General features: G+C 43.6%; 1 protein-coding gene across 2 annotated transcripts in view; it reads left to right on the top strand.

The window, feature by feature from the left end:
* Nucleotides 1-18,136, top strand: part of LOC114160393 (filamin-C-like) — a 31,916-nt gene extending 13,780 nt beyond the window's left edge. For both annotated transcript variants that reach the window (XM_028042985.1, XM_028042976.1), the window contains 31 exons: nucleotides 1,506-1,666; nucleotides 1,768-1,858; nucleotides 1,945-2,114; nucleotides 2,209-2,326; nucleotides 2,412-2,674; nucleotides 3,080-3,677; nucleotides 3,825-3,998; nucleotides 4,711-4,873; nucleotides 5,716-6,044; nucleotides 6,951-7,074; nucleotides 7,264-7,420; nucleotides 7,506-7,695; nucleotides 7,775-7,798; nucleotides 7,889-8,130; nucleotides 8,224-8,323; nucleotides 8,397-8,537; nucleotides 8,644-8,772; nucleotides 9,184-9,357; nucleotides 9,472-9,636; nucleotides 9,980-10,183; nucleotides 10,267-10,419; nucleotides 11,881-12,003; nucleotides 12,137-12,394; nucleotides 12,475-12,744; nucleotides 13,337-13,474; nucleotides 13,625-13,740; nucleotides 15,133-15,265; nucleotides 15,368-15,544; nucleotides 16,273-16,491; nucleotides 16,914-17,135; nucleotides 17,923-18,136. In XM_028042985.1, the coding sequence (XP_027898786.1) occupies nucleotides 1,506-1,666; nucleotides 1,768-1,858; nucleotides 1,945-2,114; nucleotides 2,209-2,326; nucleotides 2,412-2,674; nucleotides 3,080-3,677; nucleotides 3,825-3,998; nucleotides 4,711-4,873; nucleotides 5,716-6,044; nucleotides 6,951-7,074; nucleotides 7,264-7,420; nucleotides 7,506-7,695; nucleotides 7,775-7,798; nucleotides 7,889-8,130; nucleotides 8,224-8,323; nucleotides 8,397-8,537; nucleotides 8,644-8,772; nucleotides 9,184-9,357; nucleotides 9,472-9,636; nucleotides 9,980-10,183; nucleotides 10,267-10,419; nucleotides 11,881-12,003; nucleotides 12,137-12,394; nucleotides 12,475-12,744; nucleotides 13,337-13,474; nucleotides 13,625-13,740; nucleotides 15,133-15,265; nucleotides 15,368-15,544; nucleotides 16,273-16,491; nucleotides 16,914-17,135; nucleotides 17,923-18,110 (5,714 nt within the window). In that variant the 3' untranslated portion in view covers nucleotides 18,111-18,136. The remainder of the gene's footprint in view (nucleotides 1-1,505; nucleotides 1,667-1,767; nucleotides 1,859-1,944; nucleotides 2,115-2,208; nucleotides 2,327-2,411; nucleotides 2,675-3,079; nucleotides 3,678-3,824; nucleotides 3,999-4,710; nucleotides 4,874-5,715; nucleotides 6,045-6,950; nucleotides 7,075-7,263; nucleotides 7,421-7,505; nucleotides 7,696-7,774; nucleotides 7,799-7,888; nucleotides 8,131-8,223; nucleotides 8,324-8,396; nucleotides 8,538-8,643; nucleotides 8,773-9,183; nucleotides 9,358-9,471; nucleotides 9,637-9,979; nucleotides 10,184-10,266; nucleotides 10,420-11,880; nucleotides 12,004-12,136; nucleotides 12,395-12,474; nucleotides 12,745-13,336; nucleotides 13,475-13,624; nucleotides 13,741-15,132; nucleotides 15,266-15,367; nucleotides 15,545-16,272; nucleotides 16,492-16,913; nucleotides 17,136-17,922) is intronic.
* The last annotated feature ends 7,267 nt before the right edge of the window (nucleotides 18,137-25,403 follow it).

Genomic DNA, 25,403 nt, shown 5'->3' with positions numbered 1-25,403 from the left:
ATACCATGTGTAACAGTGCTTTGGATGAAAAAGTCAAATAAAGCCAAAAAGAGCAATTACGTGATGTAAAAATATTCAAGGCTTTTATTTTGAAATTGTCAGTATGCTTCATTTCAAAGGGCCAAACTAATCCCATGTGTAACAGTTACTGAGTTAAATCAGTTATATACAGCCCATAGCAGCAAGTAGTTGTAAAGGGTTAGATAGAACTACAGTGATGCGTATTTGTAGTCCTAATCAGCAGCCAATAGCCTCTTGAGTTCCGTTGCTATGGTAAATAATTTTCTCACCAAAGTGTGAACTGTTAGTGAGAGAGGCTGGGACAGAGAATACTCTCTTTGAGCCAACAAGTTTTACTGAAAAAAAGCATTGGAAACAAATCCTTCCTGTTCGGGAACCGTAATACATATTTGAAAAGCGTTTGGAGCGTATGAGAGGCCTATGTGTCTTCTGCGATAGTCCCGAGATTCATATCTGTACCTCACTCAGAACATTTACAGCGATGAGAGAAAGAAATGTTGTGCCCAGATCTGAAATTCTAGTCAAATACATGGGAGAAAGCCTGAGACAGCCTCAGAAAATCCTGTCGCATGACTTTGCTCTGAAGCACCGTGACAGAAAACCATACGGTCTAGATAAATTTCGAAAACATTTTACCGGAGCAGACAGGCGTATCAATGTCAGGACCGATTTTGATACCAATCGTGCGATATTTGTGGGCGTGATGGCGATTTCAAAATTATTTTGGGCTCAAAAAATCTCTTCATTTCTCACTCTAGCAGAGGGGCACTCAGGAAGATTCACACTCTAATTTTAGGAAAAATGAGAAACTTTGGGTCGCTTAGAGACAAATTGTGGACAAACCGTAACTGGTATCGACGAGCCGCCTTCACTTTCGAAGAGATCACAGACGTATCTACAAAATGAAATTTGAATGGCATTTCTACGTGAATTCGTGACGACACGGAAAATCCTCAAAAATAGGGTATTTCTAGGATTTGTCCCATTGACTTATAATGGGGTTTTTTTCATAGTTTTTTGCGAATTATGTCGCCATGTTAACCCCAAATCCCACCAAAAGTAATAGCTCCAATGGCGTGAATTTTCTGCACGTTTTGATACCTCATTTGTAGGTGTGCACCCAGCGGTATGAGCCGCATTAACGGTTACGGATGAAAAATATAGAATTATAATAATAAAGAAACTTTTCTTGGGAGAATAGCAATAGGTTCCTGCCATTGCTTTGCATGGCAGGCCCCAATTAGTACAACAACTCCATATAAAAAAGAGAAAGGTCACGTCAACAGATTGGCAGCGTTTTGGAGATATTTAAAACAAAAAACTAATCAATACTTATTGATATCAACTGATATGAAACTTTTATATCGTGATACATTTTTCAGCCATTATATTCCAGCCCATAATCCAGCCCTGCTTGGTGATGGCTACTTTATCTTCTCTTGACTCAACTTTGTTTTTTTATTTTTATTTATATGTACCATTAGGAGACATCAGCATCGGAATCAAGTGCGCCCCGGGGGTGGTCGGGCCTGCAGAGGCCGACATCGACTTTGACATCATCAAGAATGACAATGACACCTTCACTGTCAAATACACTCCTCCCGGCCCGGGCCGGTACACCATCATGGTGCTGTTTGCTGACCAGGTAGGAATTTGGAGCTGACATGCAAGAGACAGCTGCCATCTGCTATATCCATCCACCTGTTCAAACCCTGTCATCCTGACGGTTTCTAATGCTTTTATCAGGAAATTCCTATCAGTCCATTCAAAGTGAAGGTGGACCCTTGCCATGACGCTGGCAAAGTGAGAGCGGAGGGTCCTGGACTCAACAAGACAGGTGAGATCTTTCAGAGTCTGATTGGGAATTTACGGCTATATCTGATGGTTTGATTGGCATCGCTTAGAAAATGCTTGTTCTTTCAGGTGTGGAAGTGGGTAATCCAACCCACTTCACCATCTACACAAAGGGAGCTGGGAAGGCCAAACCTGAGGTCCATTTTGCAGCGTCAGGCCCCGGGGAGGCGGTTCGGGACTTTGAGATAATCGACAACCATGATTACTCCTACACTGTGAAGTACACTGCTCTTCAACAGGTACAGAAAGCTTTGGTTTGACAAGTGTCATCGTGCGTAACGACGCCTCATATTAGAATATTAGTAAATATTCAATCTTCTCTTTTTTAATCAGGGTAACATGGCTATTTCCGTGACTCACGGAGGAGATCCCATCCCAAAAAGTCCCTTCCACATCACGGTGGCACCAGCTTTGGATATCGGAAAAGTGAAAGTGGAAGGGTTAGATACCAGTAAGTATCATCCATATTGTACATTTTCACACACTCCGTGTATAAGGAGTACTAGTTAAGAACCTCGCTGCACTCTCACATGCAGAAGTGGAGGTTGGGAGGGATCAGGAGTTCACTGTTAACACGAAGGGAGCCGGTGGCCAGGGCAACGTAGGAGTTAAGATGACTTCTCCCTCTGGCCGACCAATCCCCTGCAAGCTGGAGTCAGACAAAGCCAAAAACACTCACGGTGTGAAGTACATTCCCCCAGAGGAGGGCCAGTACAAGGTTGATGTCACCTATGATGGGAACCCTGTGCTGGGGAGTCCCTTTGGGGTTGAAGCGGTCATGCCAGCTGATCCTTCAAAGGTAAAAGTTACAACTACACCCTTCAACAATAGAGACTTTTGCAAACTTGTGAATAACTATGAAATGGAAGATTAATGGCACATGGTTTTATAAATAATAATAAAAACAGTATTATTTGTCTTTGACTGCTTGTACTTTGACACTCCTGAATCAGAAGTCTTCAACGCTCGTCTTCAAGGTTTGATTCAGTTGTGTTGGAACAGAAATGCATGTAAAAGTTGCTCTGGAGGACAAGAATGGTGCCACCAATTGCTCTCAGAAATCACTTTATTAGTAAAATTAATTTAATCTTAGTAGAAATACAGCTGGTTTGTGAAAACCAACAGCTGTATTGTTATGGATTTACAGTTTACATGACTTTTTCAGGGTATTTCACTCCAAACTGATTTGGCTGTTACATTACAGGTGCGAGCCTTTGGTCCAGGCCTGCAGGGCGGCATTGTGGGTAAACCAGCTCCCTTCACCATCGATACAAAAGGAGCTGGTGCCGGTGGTCTTGGCCTGACAGTCGAGGGTCCCTGCGAGGCAAAGATTGAGTGCCAAGACAACGGCGATGGCACATGCTCGGTGGCGTATCTTCCCACCGAGGCGGGCGAGTATGCCATCAACATCCTGTATGCCGAGCGGCACATCCCCGGTTCTCCTTTCAAAGCGGCGGTCCGCCCGGCCTTCGATCCCAGCAAGGTGACGGCTAGCGGACCGGGCCTGGAGAAGGCCAAGGCGGGTGAACCAGCCGCCTTCACCGTGGACTGCACCAGAGCGGGCGACGCGGAGCTTACCATCGAGATCGTGTCCGAGACCGGCGTTAAGGCCGAAGTGCACATCCAGAAAACATCAGAGGGCACATTCTCCGTCACGTACATCCCATCCTTCCATGGCACTCACACCATCACCATCAAGTACGGCGGGCACGCCATTCCCTACTTCCCAAAGGTGCTGCAAGTAGAACCGTCTGTGGACACCAGTGGGGTTCACGTTTATGGGCCTGGAGTGGAGCCGAGAGGTAATATTCTGTTTGCTATTCGACAAAATCCACCTCACCAACGCTTTGTGTCTAAATCAATAAGAGTAAGGGCGCGTGATGACTTGGCGTTATTGAGCCCATTTGATGCAGGGCAGCAAATCACCAGAAGTGCTTATGTGTTTCAAGGGGTCCTCAGGGAAGTCACAACCCACTTCATTGTGGATGCGCGTGCCCTCAGCAAGGCTGGAGGCAACCGCGTGAAGGTTCGCGTTGTCAACCCTTCTGGCTCCAACACGGACACCTACATCACTGACAAGGCAGACGGCACTTACAGAGTGGAGTACACGGCCTTCGAGGACGGTAAGAGCAGAGAGAGAAGACATGACTCTTCAATACGTTTAATTTAACTGCGTTGACTTAAACACATGTTAAATATTCCGTGTAATGCAGAGGATTTTACCTGGACAGGAAAGAGCTCACACAGATGGACAGAAAAAGCACTAACAGCTTCTTGATTTAGGTGCCGTTCGGGGAATAAAGACGGAGCAGGCGAGGTGTGGGGTATAAATACAGAATGATGCAGTCAAGCAATGATGTGAGTGACAGAGATCAGGTAGACAGGCTCTGCTTTATAAATAGTGTGCTGTGGAACAGAAGCTCTTAACCAGGCAGGTATGTATGCTGCAGGCTGCCTGCACACAGGGAATGACAGAGGGGGATATTAATAGAGACCTATAACACAAAGCTAAGAGATCACAGAGCACTTCTCGTTTCACCAGACATCTTCTAATACTTTAGCCGTGTGGCTGGGAATCTGCCTTACAGGCCTACTGAGAGCACTCTGTCAGAAAAATGTTGTAACAGAATAATGAATAGGGAACAGATGTAACGCCTTGTATGTTCACCCAAGCGTCTGCACTCTAGATAGCATCTTTTATAAATAAACAGATGTTTATCTCCCTAAAAGGGAGTTTTCGCTGGCCTATAATTACAAGCAAGAGTGCAACAACTGAGTATTTCTGCCTGTTATGAGAATGTTGTTAAGATCTTTTGTGTTTTTGCGTGTGCGCAGGTATGCATCTGATTGAGGTCCTGTACGATGGCGCGCCCGCTCCTAAGAGTCCCTTCAGAGTGTTTGTGGTGGAAGGATGCGATCCAACCCGTGTGCGTGCGTTTGGACCGGGTCTGGAGGGAGGAATAACCAACAGGCCTAACTGTTTCACAGTGGAAACCAGGTAACGTTTAATCACACAAAGGGGAAATAATATCATATTTTCATCTATATTAAACAGCCCACAACAAAACAGAAAGGAGTTTCTCTGGGACCTATAATGTATTACTGTAAAACAATATATATATATATATATATATAAGTCCTAGAAAGAGTATAATCATAAGGTGCAAACTTGTTTTGCTAAGATCTTCACTACAAAAACACAAAATCCACAGTATTTTCTACCTTCTAGAGCAGGGGTCTCAAACTCCAGTCCTCGAGGGCCGCAGTCCTGCAACTTTTAGATGTGACTCTGCTGCACCACACCTGAATAGAATAATTAGGTCATTAGCAAGGCTGGGAGAACTGATCTACACAAGGAGGAGGTCATTAAGCCATTTCATTCCAGTGTTTTGTACCTGTGGCACATCTAAAAACTGTAGGTATGCGGCCCTCGAGGACTGGAGTTTGAGACCCCTGTTCTAGAGCATACATCTTAGTGCATTTGAAATAAGACAAAACTAACTTACAAGTAACTTTTCAGCAGGACATAGCTTGTTTTAAGTCAGTAATTCCTTTTAAAAAAAGCTCTTGTTTTATCTGGTCTTGGATACTAAATCTTTTATTGAGCTTGTGTTATGCTCAATGAAACAAGCATAAAACAGTTACAAGTTTATTGGAACTGACTTGCATGTTAGTTACAATTAACAAAGATACAGGTTAGTTACAAGTTACTTACTTGTAAGCCAGTTACAATCATGGATGTTTCAGCTTTTGTTTCCTTAGTGGACTAGATTTTAGAAAGGAAATAAGGAGGTGTGATAGAGAAAAGAAGAAGGAAACATGTTGGCTTCTCTCCTTCAGGGGTGCCGGTACAGGAGGCCTGGGCCTGACAATCGAGGGAGCCTCAGAGGCCAAAATATCCTGCAAGGACAACAAAGATGGCAGCTGCAGCGTTGAGTACGTCCCCTTCACTCCTGGAGACTATGACGTAAATATCAACTACGGAGGCCAGCCGATCCCCGGCAGTCCGTTCCGTGTGCCCGTGAAGGACCCGGTGGATCCAACCAAGGTGAAATGCTCCGGTCCAGGACTGGGCGCCGGAGTGAGGGCCCACGTTCCTCAGACTTTCACAGTAGACTGTACCCAGGCTGGACAGGCGCCACTGGATGTCAAACTCTACGGACCCACAGGTAGAAATTAGGACAAGTATACAAATCTTTAAAGGGAGGTTAAAAGGTTGTAGGCATATCTGACCTACATTCTACTTCATTTAGTGTAGTAGAATGTTCAGCTGGTCTTGGATGCTAAAGCTAGCATTTAGTTAGGTAAGAGGGGAAAAAACCCAAAGGTGCAATAGGACTGTCTAAAATCATTGTCTATCTCAAAACCATAGTATCAGCTTTGTGATGTAGTGAACCTTTTGTCGCATTAACTTCAGGAAGTTATTTACTAAATCTGCTGATTATTTACTCAAGAAAAGGAAGCTACTGGGGAATGCCACAAATAATCTTCCCTGTGAAACACTTTCTGAGAAGCAAACATGTAAACCATTTCCAATCAGAATGACTTTCTAACAGAAAGCTAAAGCAGTGTAAATACTGATTAGCATTCATGTGATTCGTTTGAACGTCCTTGTTTTTAAGGTTTTGTTTTTCTGTCAGAAAATTAGAGACGTTTTTTGTGTAAAGTTCTCTAGATATGTTCCACATTGGAAGATAATTGGTGGTGCACCACTTCCTACATGTACTTCCAATGTTATGAATCAAGCAAATCAGACTTTATTTGTTGAACACTTTTCATATTGCCACTGTGCAGCCTGCAAAAGAACCAAACAAACAGAAAATTATTTCATTAATTCAATAACCGATCAAATTAAAACAGTAATCCACTTCAGACTAGCCGTTAGCTTCGATGCCTGGGACTCTGGGTTTTTGCTACACAAAAAAATGCTAAAGAGTTATCTACTGGAACTAAGATAATAACTGCTTGTAACCTTTCCACACAACCTCACTTTAAACATTCTGAATTATTCCCTTAACCTTTCACACTCTGCTCGGTAAAGCGAATTAAGAATGCAATATTTCTGTGTGTTGCAGGCACCGTGGAGCCGATGGGTGTGAAGAATAACGGCGATGGCACCCACACAGTTCACTACACCCCGGCGCAGGACGGCCCCTACACTGTAGCTGTTAAATATGCAGATCAGGAAGTCCCGCACAGGTTCAGCATAAGATTAATGAGTTTATATATAGATAAATAAGAACAACCAAGCTGTATGTTCACATACGTCTTAATTAAAGTTCCCCTTGCTTGCATTAAAATATATAAAAAAGGTGTGCTTCAGCAATTTTTCTGTCCTTATTTCTTTTTTGTCTCAGACTCTCTATATTCTCTGCCCCCCTTTAACAGCCCATTCAAGGTAATGTCTCAGCCTGGGCATGATGCCAGCAAGGTCCGCGCCAGCGGCCCCGGTCTAGACACCAAAGGAGTGTCTGCCAGCCTGCCTGTTGAGTTTACGATTGATGCCCGGGATGCTGGAGAGGGACTGCTCACTGTGCAGATTCTGGTGAGCTTCCGCTGCTGTGTGCGCTAAACCATCGGAGCCGCAAGCTTGTTTCTCCAACGAACGTCATTTTGCATGTCGTTCACAGGACCCAGAGGGCAAGCCGAAGAATGCGACCATCCAGGACAACAGGGACGGGACCTACACCGTGTCCTACGTGCCCGACTCCACGGGTCCTTACACGATCACCATCAAGTACGGAGGAGACGAGATTCCCTACTCTCCGTATCGAATCCAGTCGCTTCCCACGGGAGACGCCAGCAAGTGCCGCCTCACGGGTAACGAAGCCGTGCCGCGGTTTTATACTTTCAAAGCCAGTCGTTTAGTGTTGTATTCATTTCGTCCTTTAACTTGCAGTTTCAATTGGCGGACATGGAGTTTGTGAGTTTACCCTTTTCTTTTCAGCTAAATTACATGAATTTGTTTCAGAAGCAAAGTTTAAAATGCCCTCCTTTGTCTGCCCCCACACAGCGAGTCTCCAGAAGCTGCAGACCTCTGAGGACACGGTCATCACGGTGGATGCCAAGGCAGCCGGGAAAGGCAAGGTGACCTGCAAGGTGCTGACTCCGCAGGGGATGGAGCTGGACATGGACGTGGTGGAGAATCACGACGGCACCTTTGACATTTACTACACGGCCCCAGAACCTGGGAAGTATGTGATCACCATCCGCTTTGGGGGGGAGAACATCCCAAAGAGTCCCTTTCATGTGGTGGTGAGTGCAGGAGTAACAAATAGCTGCTACAGGTGCGTGCGCTACAAGTTCCAACGTTAAAAACTTATTTTTTTTGTCGTTCCGTGTCACCAGGCCTCAAACGAGCCGGTGGTTCCCCGTGACCCCGTGGATCCTCTCTTTCGTCCCGTTAACTTCCTGGTGCCGTTCACGCCACAGCAAGGAGAGATCACAGGTGAGACTGACGCATTTAAAAACCTGCAACGTTTCTCCTTTGCCCAGGTCACTGATATTTAAACACTCTGCAGGTGAGGTGCGGATGCCCTCTGGCAAGACGGCCCGCCCGCACATCACCGACAACAAAGACGGCACAATCACCATCAAGTACCAGCCGACGGAGAGGGGCCTGCATGAGATGGACATCAAATACGACGGAAATCACATTCCAGGTCGGCTTTCAGCGGCTCTTTTTTTAGGATTTTTGAATTTGTTAATGGTATCCCAATTCCACTGTATGAGCAGACCAGTTATTTTTCTCCCTCTGATCCTCTGCAGGAAGCCCGCTGCAGTTCTTCGTGGATGCTGTGAACAGCGGAGTGGTGACCGCCTATGGTCCGGGTCTGAGTTACGGCATGGTCAACAGAGCTGCCACGTTCACCGTGGTAACCAAAAACGCAGGAGAAGGTGACAGTGAAGCAATTTTAAATGCCCTTTTTTAGAACATTTTACATGATTTTAAGGTTTTACGCTGCAATAACACAACATTTTACAAAGTATTTTGGTTTAGTGCAAATATCTTGAGGCAGTTGAAAAAAGACAAAGCTAACCTGCAAGTACATTTTCAGCAAGAAATAGGAGCTTGTTTTATGTTAGTAAATCCTTAATATTGATGAAGTGTAAACGTTTTACAACTTTTTCTTCAATATTAAGGAGTTATTGACTTGAAACAAGCTCCTGTTTAAAGTATTTTGCTGGAAAGTTACTTGCAAGTTATTCTTTGAAGATATTTCATTATCTCAAAACTAGAGCACAATTCTTAGTGAGATTTTGTGCTTTTGCATAACGATTCTCACCAGTTCTCTTTTTTTCAAACAGGTGGTCTGTCACTTGCGGTCGAGGGTCCCTCTAAAGCCGAGATCACCTGCAAGGACAACAAAGATGGCACCTGCACCGTGTCCTACCTGCCCACAGCTCCGGGAGACTACAACATCATTGTGAAGTTTGACAACAAGCACATTCCCGGCAGCCCCTTCACCGCTAAGATCACTGGTGAGGAAACGCCTCGTCTGTCTCGCAGGCAGACGTGAAAGTAAACGGCTGTAAACCAGATTCCGGGGGAAGAAAAACATCTGAAGTTATCTTTTCTTTCCCTTTGAATGTCAGGGGACGACACCATAACCAGAACATCCCAGCTCAACGTCGGCACGGCAGCCGACGTGTCCCTGAAGATCGCGGAGACTGATCTGAGCTCCCTGACTGCCAGCATCAGAGCGCCGTCAGGCAACGAGGAGCCCTGCCTGCTCAAACGGCTGCCCAACAGACACCTCGGTGAGACAGAGGCGGCAAAACTCAGAAAGACGAAAATAGAGCAGAGCATTTGTAAAGCGTGGTGGGCATAATGCTTCCCAATGGAAAGTCAGAGATCTTGTTGTTCACGGAGTACGGAGGCACGCCGGCATTTTCAGATTTTTATTTCTAATGAAATTCTAAAGCCCTTTAATATTTTCATTTTCCACCTTGTAACTTCACGCAGCTTTGCCTCGGTTCGTCTCATAAAATCCCAACACAGAGATGCTCATTGACGTTTGTAGTCAGTTGCAAGGAAATGCCCGTTTTTGTAATTTTTCTGTCTTGATTTCAATTTTTCTTCACTTTGACTATTTTGCACCAGGCATCTCTTTCACCCCGAAGGAGGTTGGTGAGCACGAGGTGAGCGTGAGGAAGAATGGGATGCACGTGGCCAACAGCCCTTTCAAAATAATGGTCGGCCAGTCGGAGATCGGCGAGGCCAGCCGAGTGAAGGCCTTCGGGAAAGGGCTGGTTGAGGCGCACACTTTCGAAATGGCTGAATTCTTTGTGGACACGAGGAATGCTGGTAGGCTCTCGGCGTCCCGACCGTTTGGCACGCAGGTCTGGACAAAACACGGCTCTGATCGTTGGTTCCGGTTTGTGCACAAGGCTACGGCGGTTTGGCGTTGTCCATTGAGGGTCCGAGCAAAGTGGATATAAACTGCGAAGACGTGGAGGACGGGACGTGCAGGGTGACCTACTGCCCCACAGAACCTGGGAGTTACATCGTCAACATCAAGTTTGCTGAAAAGCACATCCCAGGTTAGAATAAATAACATTGTGGGGGAAAAAAGAAAGGGAAAAGAAGTGTGAATAGAAGAAAATTGAACAAAAAAAGCAAAACTAACTACTTAGACCAATAGCTTAATACATTTTCTTCAATGGGAAATCCATTTTGTATAGATTATTATATAAACGTGCTGGAAAGTCCCCAGTTTGCATTGCAACCTGTTGACAAAGAAAACCTTACCTCATAAAAAAGGAAATTCCTCACAATATTAATGCCATTCTATGGGGAAATGTTTTATATATTGCATTAAAACTGAGAAGAAAATAGAAAAAACGTTGCTAAAACTGGCATTCATAGCATTAGCTTACCTTTAGTTTTTGGACCATGAAGGAAAAAGCCAGCATGTTTTTGTTGTGTTGGTTGTATTATTAGAAATAGAACTTATTTTAAGATAAATACAAGCATTAACATATGAAACAAAAGGACATTTTTATTTACTAACTAGAAAAAGTCATTTTTATCTGAAAAATAAATAAATAAACCAGATCTTTCAAATTAGGGGTGGGCGGTATGGACTTAGAAATTTATCGCAATAATTTGTGGTGCTATGGTGATAACAATGAATATTCTAATTTTAAAAAAAACAACTATGTATTATTACTTATTTTAGGTAATAAACAGTTTTACAGGACAGTGCCTGCATAGTGCCACAGACATAAACACTGATCTTGAAAAACAAAAATTCCCGTTTGAAACAAACGGGAATTTTATTATTTTCTTAAGGCATAAAAAAGGTGGGAAAAAAATGTTTGTAAAATCTTTTTCTAATTTTTTTTTAGCTAATCAGTTGTAATTTTCTCCAAATACAAAGTTGTTATTTGAAAAATACATCAGTAGTATTGTTCTTTAGGGGCTATCTGATGTCACAGTAATTTCTTTTACCTGCAAGAGTCGTCTACAGTAGAAGGAGGGACCGGGTCGGTCGGCGTGCTTTTTTGTCTGTCGGCCATATTGGATTTAACAAAAAGTAATTTCCTGCATTTGCAGCTGATGGCCAGTAGTTGATGGTATATTTTATGATGCATTAGTGTCCACTTCAGTGGTCTGTGTGCATTTATAACATAAAAATCCACAAGAAGCACAAGAAAATGGCTTTTAGATAGCTGTCCACTGTGGTGACCACTATGCATGAAAGGGTTAATAAAAGGAAGAGGGATTTATATCACTTAACTGCTCACAGCAACTGAATATATTCACGTTTTCAAATTTACTGATATTTATTGATGCTCTTGTGGAAGAAAAAGTGGAAAAAATAGCAAAAATAACATTTCTGATTATACTGTTGTTTTTTTTTTTTGAGTATCAGTAACTAAAATTTATCACGACAATGATAAACCATAATTCGTATTATGATAAACAATGTAATAAATGTCCACCACAACTTGGAATAAAAAAACAACAAAAAAACTAACATTTCTCTGTGTTTCCTGCAGGAAGTCCTTTCACAGTGAAGGTGACCGGAGAAGGGAGGATTAAGGAGAGCATTACCAGGAAGAGACAGGCTTCCTCCATCGCCTCAGTGGGCAGCACTTGCGGCCTCAACCTCAAGATCCCAGGTGAGCGCATCACACGGCCAGAAAACGCTCGGAGAGCGGTGGTGGAGCGCTTTAGACTAAACGAGGCCAGCGCCGCACACACACACACACACACCCCTCCATCCGTATGCTCACCGCCGCTTCCTTTCTGCAGGAAACTGGTTCCAGATGGTTTCCGCTCAGGAGAGGCTAACCAGGACGTTCACCCGGAGCAGCCACACATACACTCGCACGGAGCGCACGGAGATCAGCAAGACCCGCGGCGGGGAGACCAAGAGGGAGGTGCGTGTGGAGGAGAGCACCCAGGTAGGAGGAGGAGGAGGAGGAGGGAGCCCCTTCAGAGACGTGTTCGGAGACTTTCTGGGCAGAGAGAGCCTCAGCAGCTTCGCCGGCATCACCGCCAGACCCGAGCGTGAGTGGGAGTTTGATCAAGCCGCACTATTTGGTGTGAAAATCTCAACTGCGTCTAACCTGGTGGGTGTGACCCGGCAGCCGAGAGCGGCTCACAGGCCATGACGGCGCAGGTGACGAGCCCCAGCGGGAAGACGGTGGACGCGGACATCGTGGACGGAGGAAGCAGCACGTACAGCGTCCGCTTCATCCCGCAGGAGATCGGACCCCACACCGTGAACGTCAAGTACAGGGGCCAGCACGTGCCGGGGAGCCCCTTCCAGTTCACCGTGGGGCCGATGGGCGAAGGCGGGGCCCACAAGGTCCGCGCAGGAGGTCCAGGCCTGGAGAGAGGCGTAGCTGGAGCCCCATGTAAGACAGAAATGATGTCAGAACCTTACAGAATCTCAGTCATTTGAGTGAACAGAAAGAGTGATACAATTCAAACTTTTAATTCTATCTCAAAGATAGAAAAAAAACAAATTCGCTTTTTCTGAAAAAAAACATGCTATGCAAAGGAAGCTTTGAGTGCATGGACTATCTGATACTACAGGATCCTTTACATTACTAACATGGGAATTCTTTATCACATTTTCCTTCCACCTAACTTTCCCTGTATAGGCCTAGATAAGCAGCCAGATAACAAAGCAATTACCTAATATGGCTTTTTCTGCTTGTGAAGTTATAAAAAGGCTTTCTTGTTGGTTTTATGTAATATTCAATTTTTCTGAGAAACCGAATTTTGGGTTTTCATTTGCCGTGAGCCGTAATTATCAAAATGAGCAGAAGTACACGCTTAAAATCCAGCATCCTTTGTGTAAACGAATTTGTACAAGCTGCTCTTTTAGAATTAACTTATCAAAACAAACGAGTATATCAGTAATATTCTATTAAGCTTCGATGATGTCCGTTCATTTAGACGGACGTTTCAGACTTTGCTTCTCCTCTGTCTCGCCCGCTCCAGCCGAATTTAGCATCTGGACCCGCGAGGCCGGCGCCGGTGGCCTCTCCATCGCCGTGGAAGGCCCCAGCAAGGCGGAGATCTCCTTCGAGGACAGGAAAGACGGCTCCTGCGGCGTCTCGTACGTCGTGAAGGAGCCAGGTGAGGACTCCCCCCCGCGGAAGGCTGCTCCTCGCCAATGCACCGCCTGTTTATTTTTGTCTCCTCACCAGTCGGCTCTCCAGCTGTTCCCCCTCCGCTTCCCCGCGGTTCACTTGATTGTGAAAGTAAATAACATGTCTGCTTCCCCAGGTGACTACGAGGTGTCAATCAAATTCAACAACGAGCACATCCCTGACAGCCCGTTCATCGTTCCGATCGCTACGCTGTCAGACGAGGCTCGCAGGCTCACTGTGACGAGCCTTCAGGTGGGTGCACCCCCCCCCACACACACACACACACCCCGGCGATAAAAATCAAATTAATTCTCAGCACATAAAACATACACATATACAAAATATAAGAGCCGAGCAGCAGATGGTGAGTGTGATTTGTGTTGGATATTTCTGTCTCATAGCTCTTTGCCCTTGAAGTGTAATTGAACGCCAGTGTTGGAGCAGTCTGCAGGACTGTAATACTGCGACGCTGGCTGGCGATGAAGGGCTGGATTAACTGTCCCTCGCTAATGTGGGGCAAAACAAGCTGTGCTATGTGGGCCCTCCGTCAGTTTACGCGTCTCTCTTGGAGCGGCAGCAAAACAAGGAGCGGCAGATAAAGATACTTTTACAAGTTTACAGCCATCGCAGAGGAGCGTTTGTTTTATATGCTGACGTAAAGCTAAAAGCAATGTTTTTAGGGATCTGGATGACACTGAAAGCCAGCTGAAGTGCCTCCGAAGTGTTTTAAGTGTGAAGTTATGTGTGTCCGGTTGGAGCCATTGTTGTTTTCGCTTTAAGGGGCAACGCTTTGCTGTAAACTTTTTTCTGCCTCTCAGAAACTCAGTCTGGGCTATTTTAGAGCTGATGAGTCATACAGGTTGTGTCCCCTCCCGGTGTGGGCACAATCACTCCCTATGAGAGCCTCACATACAGTTATCATGGACAAAAACGACATATATTAACTTTGGATTTTCTCTTCCAGGATAGATGTAGCTTTTGTGATGAGAAAGTTACTGAAAAGGAAGCAAAACGTTAACACTTGACAGCAAATAATTCAAAGTAGTAGAAGAAGAAAGGGGAAAAAGTGGTCAGCTTCAGCGTGGACAGCGACTTTGGCATTCCAGGAGCTTAGGATCACCTAGAGCCAAGGTGGTTTCTGGGTAGATCCTGATTATATATATTATGAGCAGTTCTCATAACGTGATCGGGGAACGATTTGGGTCAGGTGCCTGACACTTGAATGCAGCTTGGTGTTTCTAACAGGAAAAAAAATCCTAAACACAAGTCAAAAATAGCTTTGGAGGGCTTACATTGGGCTTCCTAAACGGCCTCCTCAAAGCCCTGAGCTCAAACCCGTTGACAATTAATGGACTATGATTAAAAGTGGGACTCGTGCCTGGACACAAACCAATTTGATGATGAGAAGATTTCCAGCAAAAATGATTCCAGAAGCTTGTTGATGGCTACAAAACGCGTGGCTTCTCCACAGCTAACGGATATTAATCCGAATACTAGTGGGTGTGCATATATTTGTATATATATGAACATATATGGATTTGAAAACCGTGAGTTAACTTCAAACGCCTCATTAAAAACCTGAAATTAGTTTGTGCGGTGATGATGGCTGTAAATTTAGGTTGTGTTCATCTGGTTTCCCTCTAGGAGAAGGACTTGAAAGTAACTCAGGAGGCCTCCTTCATGGTGCAGCGCAACGGGGCCCGAGGTGTGGTTGATGCCAAAGTTCACACGCCCTCCGGATCGTCCGAGGAGTGCTACGTCAGCGATCTGGACGGGGGTACGGAGAGAGAACCCAGATGATCATATTTATACCAAGAGGGAGAAGATTATTGCAGGAGGAATGATTTTTCCCTTTTTTATTTTTGTTCTATCTTTTTAGACAAAAGTGCAATCCGTTTCATTCCACGCGAGAATGGCGTTCACTCCATCGACGTCAAGTTCAACGGGTGCCACATTCCCGGAAGTCCCTTCAACGTGCGAGTGGGAGATCCGGGTCTGATCGCCGATCCCGGTCTGGTGACGGCCCACGGAGCCGGGCTGCTAGGAGGAACCACAGGTACATCCCACACACACCACTCACACGTTGGGGTGTTTACGTTCAGGAAATGAGGAGTTATATTTAAGACACGGGTGTCCAAAGTGCGGACCGGGGGCCATTAGTGGGTGCTTGGCTGACTCTGTTTGGCCCGCCACAACAGGTGGTTGATGCAGATAGAGATTTTATTGATTTTTTTTTTTTCTTTAATCAGAGAAGAAAATTATTACTGACAAATATTTTCTACAATGGAAAATATTAAGTCTTTTAATAAATATGTTTTTTCTTTCACTTTAAATTCAATGCTAAATAGGATCACGTTTATAAACTGACTTCAACTTAGACTTTATAAAACCCAAATTTGCTTCCATATAGTTTATTAAACCTCTCTTAGTACGGAAAGCACTTTGAAAGAGAGTGAAATTCAGTTGTTATTGCTGAGGATAGGCAGACTTTTTCTTTCTTTATTTTTGTCATCCGAGTCCAAAAGAATGTGAAGACTGGATGACTTTCTTTTAAGTAACACGAAAAACTCTCAGTTTTGGATCTACAGTGAGTTGAATCTTCCTTTCCTTCAAAAACTGACTCGTTCACTTGTTCGATTAGAAGTATTGCATGCTTCGTTTATTGTTGAGCAAAAACAAAAGCAAATTTTTTTGTCATTTTAGACAGGTTTTTTTGGTCCGCATGTATGTTTGAAGTGACGATTTTGGCACCGCCGTATTAAGACCTGCCCTCCGTTCCTCCAGGTGTGCCCTCGGAGTTCGTGGTAAACACCTGCAACGCCGGCTCCGGCGCTCTGTCGGTCAACATCGACGGCCCTTCCAAGGTGAAGATGGACTGTCGAGAGTGTCCAGAAGGCTACAGGATCACCTACACGCCGATGGCGCCCGGCAACTATCTCATCACCATCAAATACGGCGGACCGCAGCACATAGTGGGCAGCCCCTTCAAAGCCAAAATCACAGGTCTGCACGACAGTCACTCTCCCATCTGATCTGTGGACGACAAATGTCACCATAATGAGACAAATGTTCTGCTGAAAAAAGTGTGGAAGTTCTGGAAAAAAACAAACAAAACAAAAAACAACGTTATGTAATGTGTGTCTGTGCTGCTTCTGCTCCTATTTGATAAAAGCTGCCAGTTTATTTCCATGTTTTTTAAAATGTGATTTTAAAAAAATACAAAAGATTCAAGTTGTGAAAGTTTATTTTATCCTTGAGGCATAATAAATATTTTTTCAGGCCACTTTCTCTCACTTTTGTGAGAACTTCTCCAAGGTGCAGCTTTCCTCGTTTCGCTGTCAATACCCAGTGGTTATGTAACCGTGTCCAAACCAATACAGTTTTAGATAAGGTCTCTTTTTTTTTCTTCTCTCCCTCTCCCGCAGGCGCCCGGCTGTCAGGGGGACACAGCCTCCATGAGACCTCCTCCGTTTTGGTCGAAACTGTCACAAAGACCTCCAAAGTCGGCGGCGCCTACAGCTCGTCTTCCTCCGCCACCTCAGCCAAACTGACGTGCGACGCCAGCAAGGTGGTTTGTCGCGGAGCGGGGCTGTCCAAGGCTTTGGTCGGGCAGAAAAATAACTTCACTGTTGACTGCAGCAAAGCAGGTGAGGAGAGGATAAATTTAGGAAGTGTCGGAAAATTGTCCACACATGCCAAGTGTGAAGAATTTCCATCTATTTGGATGCATTTGCGACCGACGGTCACCGTGATCATTAGTGATGCCATCCGGGAGTGTTATTCTCTCACTAAGATACAGTCAGAGTAAAAACACATCAGTACATGAGTAGTAACGTTTTGACTTCCTCGGCAGGGTTTTACAAAATTCAGTTTTGCAAAGAAAACTGAAAAAAAAAAAAAATCTGCTTTGTATGTATTTGGTTTGATGACATCACAAGAGGCGCAAGAATTGAGCTAATCTGTAAACGTTATAGTGACTTTTGACAGATTTCAACCTAGATTTGCGATTTTAGGTATACTTGAGTAGCACAAACTTTAACTTTGCATTTCTGAGTCAGAATTTGACTCAAGTGTTTCTAAAACTGAATTTTTCTGAAATCCATGAAGAGTTTTCACATTTAGCTCAAAGTGTTTTGTTGCTTCTATTAAAGTGAAATATGTTTAAAAAGCTGCAGATGTAGAGGAACAAATTAATTATAAACACACAATTAACCATTTGCCTTATGTGATGTCACCAGAAGCACTTGCCAATGGGAGCTTGTTTTTGGACTTTGTCTTGATTTAATAAGCTTTTACAGCAAATTACCAAAACAATGAGAAAACTTACTATAACTTCTAGTTCTAAGGTTTTAATTTAACCCGAGTTTGACTGCTTTGGGAAAACAGTCAAGCTGGTAGCTTTAAATCTGGATTTTTTTTTTCTTCTCTGTCCAGGTACCAACATGTTGATGGTGGGCGTGCACGGACCCCTAGCGCCATGCGAGGAGGTTTATGTCAAACACATGGGCAACAAGCTGTACAACGTCACCTACACCGTCAAGGACAAGGGCAGTTACACCGTCATCGTCAAATGGGGCGACGATAATGTCCCGGGGAGCCCCTACAAAGTGACTGTACCTTAAAAAAAAAACAACTGCAAAATGCAACCCTTTTTACTCCTCCGCTCCTTTCTGATCATCTGCAAAACAACGGTCAAGCTTCTTCGGGTCTTCATGTGTGAAGCACAAGGAAAATCTTTGCTTGCAACTTTACTGGTGGTTGAATATCAAATGTGCCAAAGTTTTTTTGTTTATTTTACGCCATGTTCCAAATTATTATGCAAGTGATATTTCCTCAGATTTTCTTAAATGGTCAATGCAAATGATGGTCAATATAATTTTCAAGTCATGAACTATTACAGTATAAATCAAATTTTACTGAACAAAGCTCCCCATGAGAACAGTATTTTTTTCAAAAATAAAAAACTCAAAATGCACTGTTCCAAATTATTATGCACAGCAGATTTTCTAAACATTTTATGGATTATAAAGAACTGCAAACGGTAATGTGCACCATTAAATGGTCACATGTACTAAAATCAAAAGCTATTTCAATCAAAAACATCTTAACAGACCGAGTTACATGTTAACATAGAACCTTCTTTGATATCACCTGCACAATTATTGCATCCATTGAACTTGTGAGTTTGTGGAAAGTTTCTGCTTGAATTTCTTAGCAGGATGTCAGAAAACCTTCCCAGAGCTGCTGGTTTGATATGAACTGCATTCAGATCTTCTGCCAGAGGAAACTCCAAAGGTTCTCAATAGGGTTGAGGTCAGAGGTCAGAGGAGGATGGTGACCACACCATGAGTTTCTCCCTTTTTAAGCCCATAGCAGCCAATGACACAGTGGTTTTCCTTGCAGCATGAGATGGTGCATTGTCATGCATGAAGATGATTTTGCTACTGAAGTTACAGCTCTTCTATAAGAACCATGAAAGAAAGTGATCAGTCAGAAAGTCCATATACTTTGCTGAGGTCATTTTCACACCTTCATGGACTCTGAAGGGGCCGACCAATGATTCTCTCCCCATGATTTCGGCCCAAAGCATGACTCCACCACCTCCTTGCTGACGTCACAGCCATGTTGGGATGTGGTGGCCATCCACCACCAATCCACTACTGCGTCCATCTGGACAGCTTCAAATAACTGTTTGCTGCTTTTAAGGGCATTTTAACAGCTGCTCTCTTAATCCGATGAATTTGTCTAACAGAAACCTTCCTCATTATGCCTTTATCTGTACAAACCCATCTTTGTTCTGAATCAGCCACAAATCTCTTCACAGTACGATAAATGCTTCAGTTTTCATTAAATATCTAATGTTTTCATACCTTGTCATATGACACTACACTATCTGATGATTTTTGTCAGCAGAAAGATTCTTTCTCTTTCCCATATTGCTTGAAACCTGTGGCCTGCTTAATAATGTGGAACATCCTTCTTAAGTAGATTTCCTTTAATTGAGCTCACCAGACAAACTAATCAACGCAACTCTCTGAAATTAATTATAGTGATTCAAAGAGCCAATATACCACCTATAAATGTAATAGCACAACAAAAAATTGTATCTTTATGACACTTAAATGAAATTTGCCTAATAATTTTGAACACGGTGTATGTACTTCAGAAGTCAAGTAATGCACTCAAAACTTAGCTATGCATCCACTTTTGCAGGAATGTAGCCGTTACAGACTTCCTTAGCGGGCTTGAGTGAAGCTTGTTTAATAAAATGTTCTCTGTCTCAACTGTTTGGTGTAGACAGATGACAAAATACAGATGCTAAGAGATGCTGGAGTTACTGAAGGTATTAACGTGTGATGTTACGGGGTTTTTGTATGGTTTAAGAATGAAAGATTGATTTTTTTTTGTTATTAACCTTTTTTGGTAAGTCTCTGAAGACCTAATAAAGATTTGTTTACTAACTTTCCTGATGAATGTGATTGAAGTTATTGTTTGATTAAGTCCAGGATTGGCACACACTCATAAAATGTGAGTTTTTACAGTTTAATGAAACTAGCTGTAAGCATATAATCAGAGCTGCTACTGAAATCACACTTATGCGTCAAAGTTCAAACTAAATCAAGCTGAAGAACTGTGGTAAGACTTGTATGCACTCCGTCCAGTCAGACAGAACTTTTGGTATTTTGCAAAGAGCAATTGGCAGAAATGTTAAGTCTTAAGATGTGCAAAACCTCAGACCCTCAAATGCCTTGCATCCGTAAAGGTGGCACTTCAAAATACTGATTTGGTATCGACTGAATACATACGCATAAGCTTTTTTCTTTTAAAAAAACTGAACAATTTTGAAAACCATGCATCTTTTTTTTTTCTTGTGTCCCAATAGGACGCAAGAAAAACTGAGACTGTTTTGTAACAGCTCTGTTCATACTAAAACTGAATTACAAAATGGTCTACTTACTGACTTGGCAACGTCTGTATGCAAATGCGCTGGTATTTATTTAAGGGTGTCAGAGTAAAGGGGGCTAAACAGAAATACACGCCACACTTTTCAGTTTTTGATTGGTTAGAATGTTCCATTTATCATTTTTCTCCCACTTACCGCTGCTGTATGTTCATTTTATTAGTACACGTCAAAGTGAACGAGACCAATAAATGTGAAAAACGTTAAGGTGTGTGTGAAGGGTTTTGCTGAGCGCTGTGTGTGCAGCTACACTCTGCAGGCTGAACTCTGCCAGTCACTGAGCCTCCTGCAGCTCCTCATTCATCTTTAATTCGCCTCCACCACTGGATGTTGCATTATGAACAAGAGCTCACCGACATCATTTCTCTCAGCCGTCTTGATTTATAATCATGTCCAGATGCAATCACAAGATGGCAGCATACTCAAGCTCACATCTGTATATATGCCTAAACACAAATCTCCATTGTTCCCGTTGAAGATGAACCGCCGCCAGCACACAGGGGAGCCGACGGAGAGCAGAAACCTGAGGGCATAGGCTTCCATTGTGTGTGTAATTAATCCTGTTGGATCACAAACGAAACAAGTGGTTTCTGTTGCGGCGCCCCTCACAAAGGGGGAAGGGACCCTGCTGAGGCACAAACCAACCAAGAAGAAGAAGAAGAAGGAGGGTGGAGCAGCTCTGCGTCTCTGTCTGCATGTGTAATCACTCTATGAACTGCGTGTGTGCTTCTTTCTGTCCTCTGCGTTGTTTTCAGGCCCGAGTCCCACAGTGAGTCAACCAAGCAGCCCCCGCATGGTGACACACTCCATGGGCACCAGTACCATTCTTCACAGAGAGGAGCCTATAATTAGGTGCTAATTCTCTCTGGTTCCTCTCTGACACTACGCTGGGGGCCATGATGAGGCAGAGACGGGGAGAGCGTGCCGGGTGCAATCTGATGAACAGAGGCGAGGGCTGCAAACTCCAGCAGGACCAGCTGGCCGAGGGGCCGGAGCCGCCTGATGCTGCGTGCGCTGATGATGGAGACCTGGTTAGGGGTCAGGGCCTCACCCATGTCCCAGTCTGTCCCCCAACCCGTCCTGTTATTCCGCACCGGGACTCAGGCGTCTGTCCACTACAACATGTTTATCTCGCGCTGCTGCCAATTGAATCGTGGAGGATCCAGCTCCTCCCCTTGAAGGCAGCAGCCATCAAGCAGGCGAGATAAAGAGAAAAAAAAGGAGGAAGGAGGAGGAGGTGGAGGTGAGGAAGGGAAACAGTGAGAAAGATGGATTACAAGGATTTAAAGAATCCAGATGGAAGAATAGGATGCACATTCTCACACATCTAAGATGGGCTGAAAAGGGAACCTAAGAATAAATCAATCATTGCCCCAAATCCAGTTAGCACAAAATGGAGAAGGAATCCTGAAGCTGTATGAACCGGGGCTTTTCTCTGAAAATCAGCCCAACTCCTTTGAGATGTGTAGTTTATCACTTACAGAACAACATGTCACGGTGAGTTTCTCTCTCTCCTCTTTATTTCAATCATGATAAAATCTAGCCTCCCCAAAAAAACAACAACAAAAAAAAACAAGTTCCTTTGCACACACCTGCCTCTGGTGACATCACACAGGGCTTCATTCATCAGCTCAAGATAAGGCAAAAAGCATGAAGGAGGAGAAGAAATCAATCATTTTCAGCAAACACAAGAATGAAGCAACACTAAGTTAATTTAGACTGGCGTTTCTGCTTTTATTTTGGTGTACTAATCTAATTGGGTTTCTTTTAAAGCAAAAAGCAGCAGGATGCTACAAGCAGCAAGCTAGCCAGCATCTTGCTCCTCTCTTTGGTCTACCAGATAGCCCTCCATCCTCCATTAATTACACTGCATCAGGAATAACATGCGAGTGAACCAAGACTCACATTTTCAAGTGGACTAACGTTTGAATGAGTTTTCCCACTTCAAATAGAAATAGCTCTGGCGCCCCTGAGCCCCTGCTACGCTAGTCCGGCTATCATTTTTAACCGAAGTGTAATGTGTGCTGAATCCTCCTCGGGATTCCTGTGGGAAGAAAAACCTGCAATACCTTGTAATGTTTCATCACAACCTGCTCCAACTGTGAACTTAAAAGAAGATCCAGTGCATGGCTAAGTTAGTGCTAGGCTAATTATTATTATTTGGACAAATAGCTGTAGCTCCAGTGTTCTTCTATGTTTTGCTCTCTGTCATTAATGGTTTCAGCCAAAAACTTAAATAAATAAAAAACCACAGTCAAAACAAAGAGATAGATTGTGGAGAAACGTGTTAAAACAATTGCTCTGTTGTTGTCATGGTTTCCAGTAGAGAAAATCACAGCTGACATGTTGGGCTAGTCAGTGGGCTTCTGTGTCATTATTTTTAATTAACAACACCACAATATCAAATCCATACATATAGACAAACACACTCCACCTTTGAGCAGGTTTTGTACAGAGTCTCCATTTTAGTTATCAAAAATCTTGTTTGCTTGTGAAAGGGAGGCGCAAAACAGAGCAGGGAGTTTCAGTTTTGTAAATTATCAGAGAGTAAACAAGGTCTTAAAACGAGCCCCCCGTGTGCATGCACCTCCAACTCAGCTCCAAGCATTGTCATCACTCAAGTAAACACCAGCGGTAAGAAGCAAGAAAAAAAACAATATGATGTGAAATATGATTGGCAGCCAGAAAGAGAGAAGCGGAGGTAAGCCGAGGCATGATGAGTTCAGACTCCAAGCAGTGCAAAATTACATAACTCTTAAGATTATGCAATCAGTGATTATGGGTGATGAAGATACATGGAGGCAAATCAGAGCAAGTTAAATTTCTGCAGATGCTCATCGTCAGAGCCACGTGTTGCTTCCATCATCGGCTCGTCCAAATCAGTTGATGAGTTTGTTGACTTTACTTTTTTTCCCCCCAGTGATGCAGTTTCTTTAAAAACTGAACAAACTCAAAGTAAACCAAATGAACATTCAGTCCGTTTACTGTTCAGACGTGTCCCGTGGTGGAGTACTACAAAATATAAACACATGAAGATGATGTTATGTTCCACGTTAGTAGAAAACATCGTCAATTTAAAAGTCTATTATTTTAGGTACGATTACCTGAGAAGTACACTGAGTGGACTGAAAAGATGTCTTGAAAGTTGCAGTGGGCTTTACGCATCGCGAAAAAGATACGCTGCATTTCCTCTTAGTTTGTTTACTCTTCTACTAAGTACATCTGGCTACAGAAAGGCGCTTGGTTCAAGTGCACCTGATGATGTTCCCACCATAAACAAACCATTCTCAAACGGTACAAAGGAGGAGTCTAGGTACTGTTGTTTGGATCCCCAGCCAGGTTAAGGTTGAACACCCAGCAACTCAAACGTGAATAAAAGCTTTCTTGTCTACCATTGTGCATACTAATACCAGCCAATTAGTTGCTTTCATGATGCCTTAAAACCCAAATACTCAAAGAGCTAAGTTAGCATGTCTCATTTTAAAGGTTTTGTACACTGTAAAATCCTGGACTGGAATTTTTTACCTATGTACCCAGCTGTTTTACTCCTCTGTAAACCACTAGATAGTATCTTCAACATGCAAAGCTTCTTCTTTTGTGATTGAACTGGTGAGTTATTTCCACATTGCGATGTTTTTGTTTCTTACGTTTCCTTAACCAACATCCTCATGCTCTTTGACCCAGACACACACACACACACAGTAATAAATTGGGATCATATTAGGAGTAACATTGTGTTAAGGCATGCGTCTTTAAGCTTGTGAAGGCTGTGCTCTCAGGGCAAAAATCTCATTTTGTCGCTTGCCTCTATCATGCTGACTGCTGCTCTCCATCCACTCCGCTCCAGCCTTCTCCCCGCCCTCTTTTCCCTGAGATTTAATTTTCCCTCCCAGTCCTCAAATTCCAATCAATCTAAGCTTCTGCAGATGCAGTGCTTTGCATTCCGTCTCAACGCTTTTCCTGTCACCTCAGGCTCTGTCCCGAGGTCTCCGTTTTACCTCTGACCTTTATCTGTCAGTGCAGCCCATCTCTTCAGTCCCTGCAGACTGTGTCGCAGCACGCCGACATGTCATGAAGACGATGGGGGGGAAAAAAGGAAAAAAAAACGGGAACACTTCCGTGACTGAGCAAACCGACAAACGTGTAGACTAAATGAATGTTTGCACAAACAAATGGCCGCCCAGCAGGTTAATGAATGGACGTGCAGACAGGGAAGGAGGAGGGATTGCTGTACCAGGATTTCATCTGTTTAATTTCAAGCCCAAAGGCAGGAGGACATAATTGCTTCATGCATAGTTGATACACTGAATAATCAAACAAACACGTTTGATCCTCTATGTTGAAGCATGCTCTTTGGATGCCGGGGGTGAAGTTGGTTTTGCAGTGCTTTGCAAGAGAAAAAAAAAAAAAAAGTTGTTCATACCCCTTGAACTCATTCACATTTCTGTCGCGTTAAAAACGCAAACTTTAATGTGTTTTGTCAGAATATCTTACGATAAAAGAAGTGTAGTGAGCCATAGATGTAGTCCCTTTCAATCATTTATTTTCAAAAATGACAGTGATTGTAAAAAAAAAAAAAAAAAAAAGAGTCCTGTGAGTGACTTAATCTCAGCATAAACTCAGTTGTGAAAGCTTCAGAGGTTTGTCAGGGAACGTTAGTGAAGACCAAAGAACACAGCAGTTGTGGGGAAATTTAAAGCAGGGCCGAGTTATAAAATCTTTTCCCTTAGAGCAGTGTTTCTCAATTCCGGACCTCACCTGCATGTTGTAGGTGTTTCCCTTCTGCCACACACCTGGATTGAATATTTAGGTGATTAACAGGCTTCCGCGGCACTTGATGGTCAAGCAATCCTTCGAATCGGATGTTCTGGAATAGAGGCACATCTAAAACATGCAGAGCAGGGGGGCCTGATTACTGGAATTGAGAAGCACTTCCTAAGAGTAATGTCCAATC

Source organism: Xiphophorus couchianus, chromosome 2 (genome assembly GCF_001444195.1).
Source record: "Xiphophorus couchianus chromosome 2, X_couchianus-1.0, whole genome shotgun sequence".
Taxonomy (NCBI): Eukaryota; Metazoa; Chordata; class Actinopteri; order Cyprinodontiformes; family Poeciliidae; genus Xiphophorus; species Xiphophorus couchianus.
Note: the sequence above shows the minus strand (reverse complement) of the source record. Positions and strands in the feature narration are given on the sequence as shown.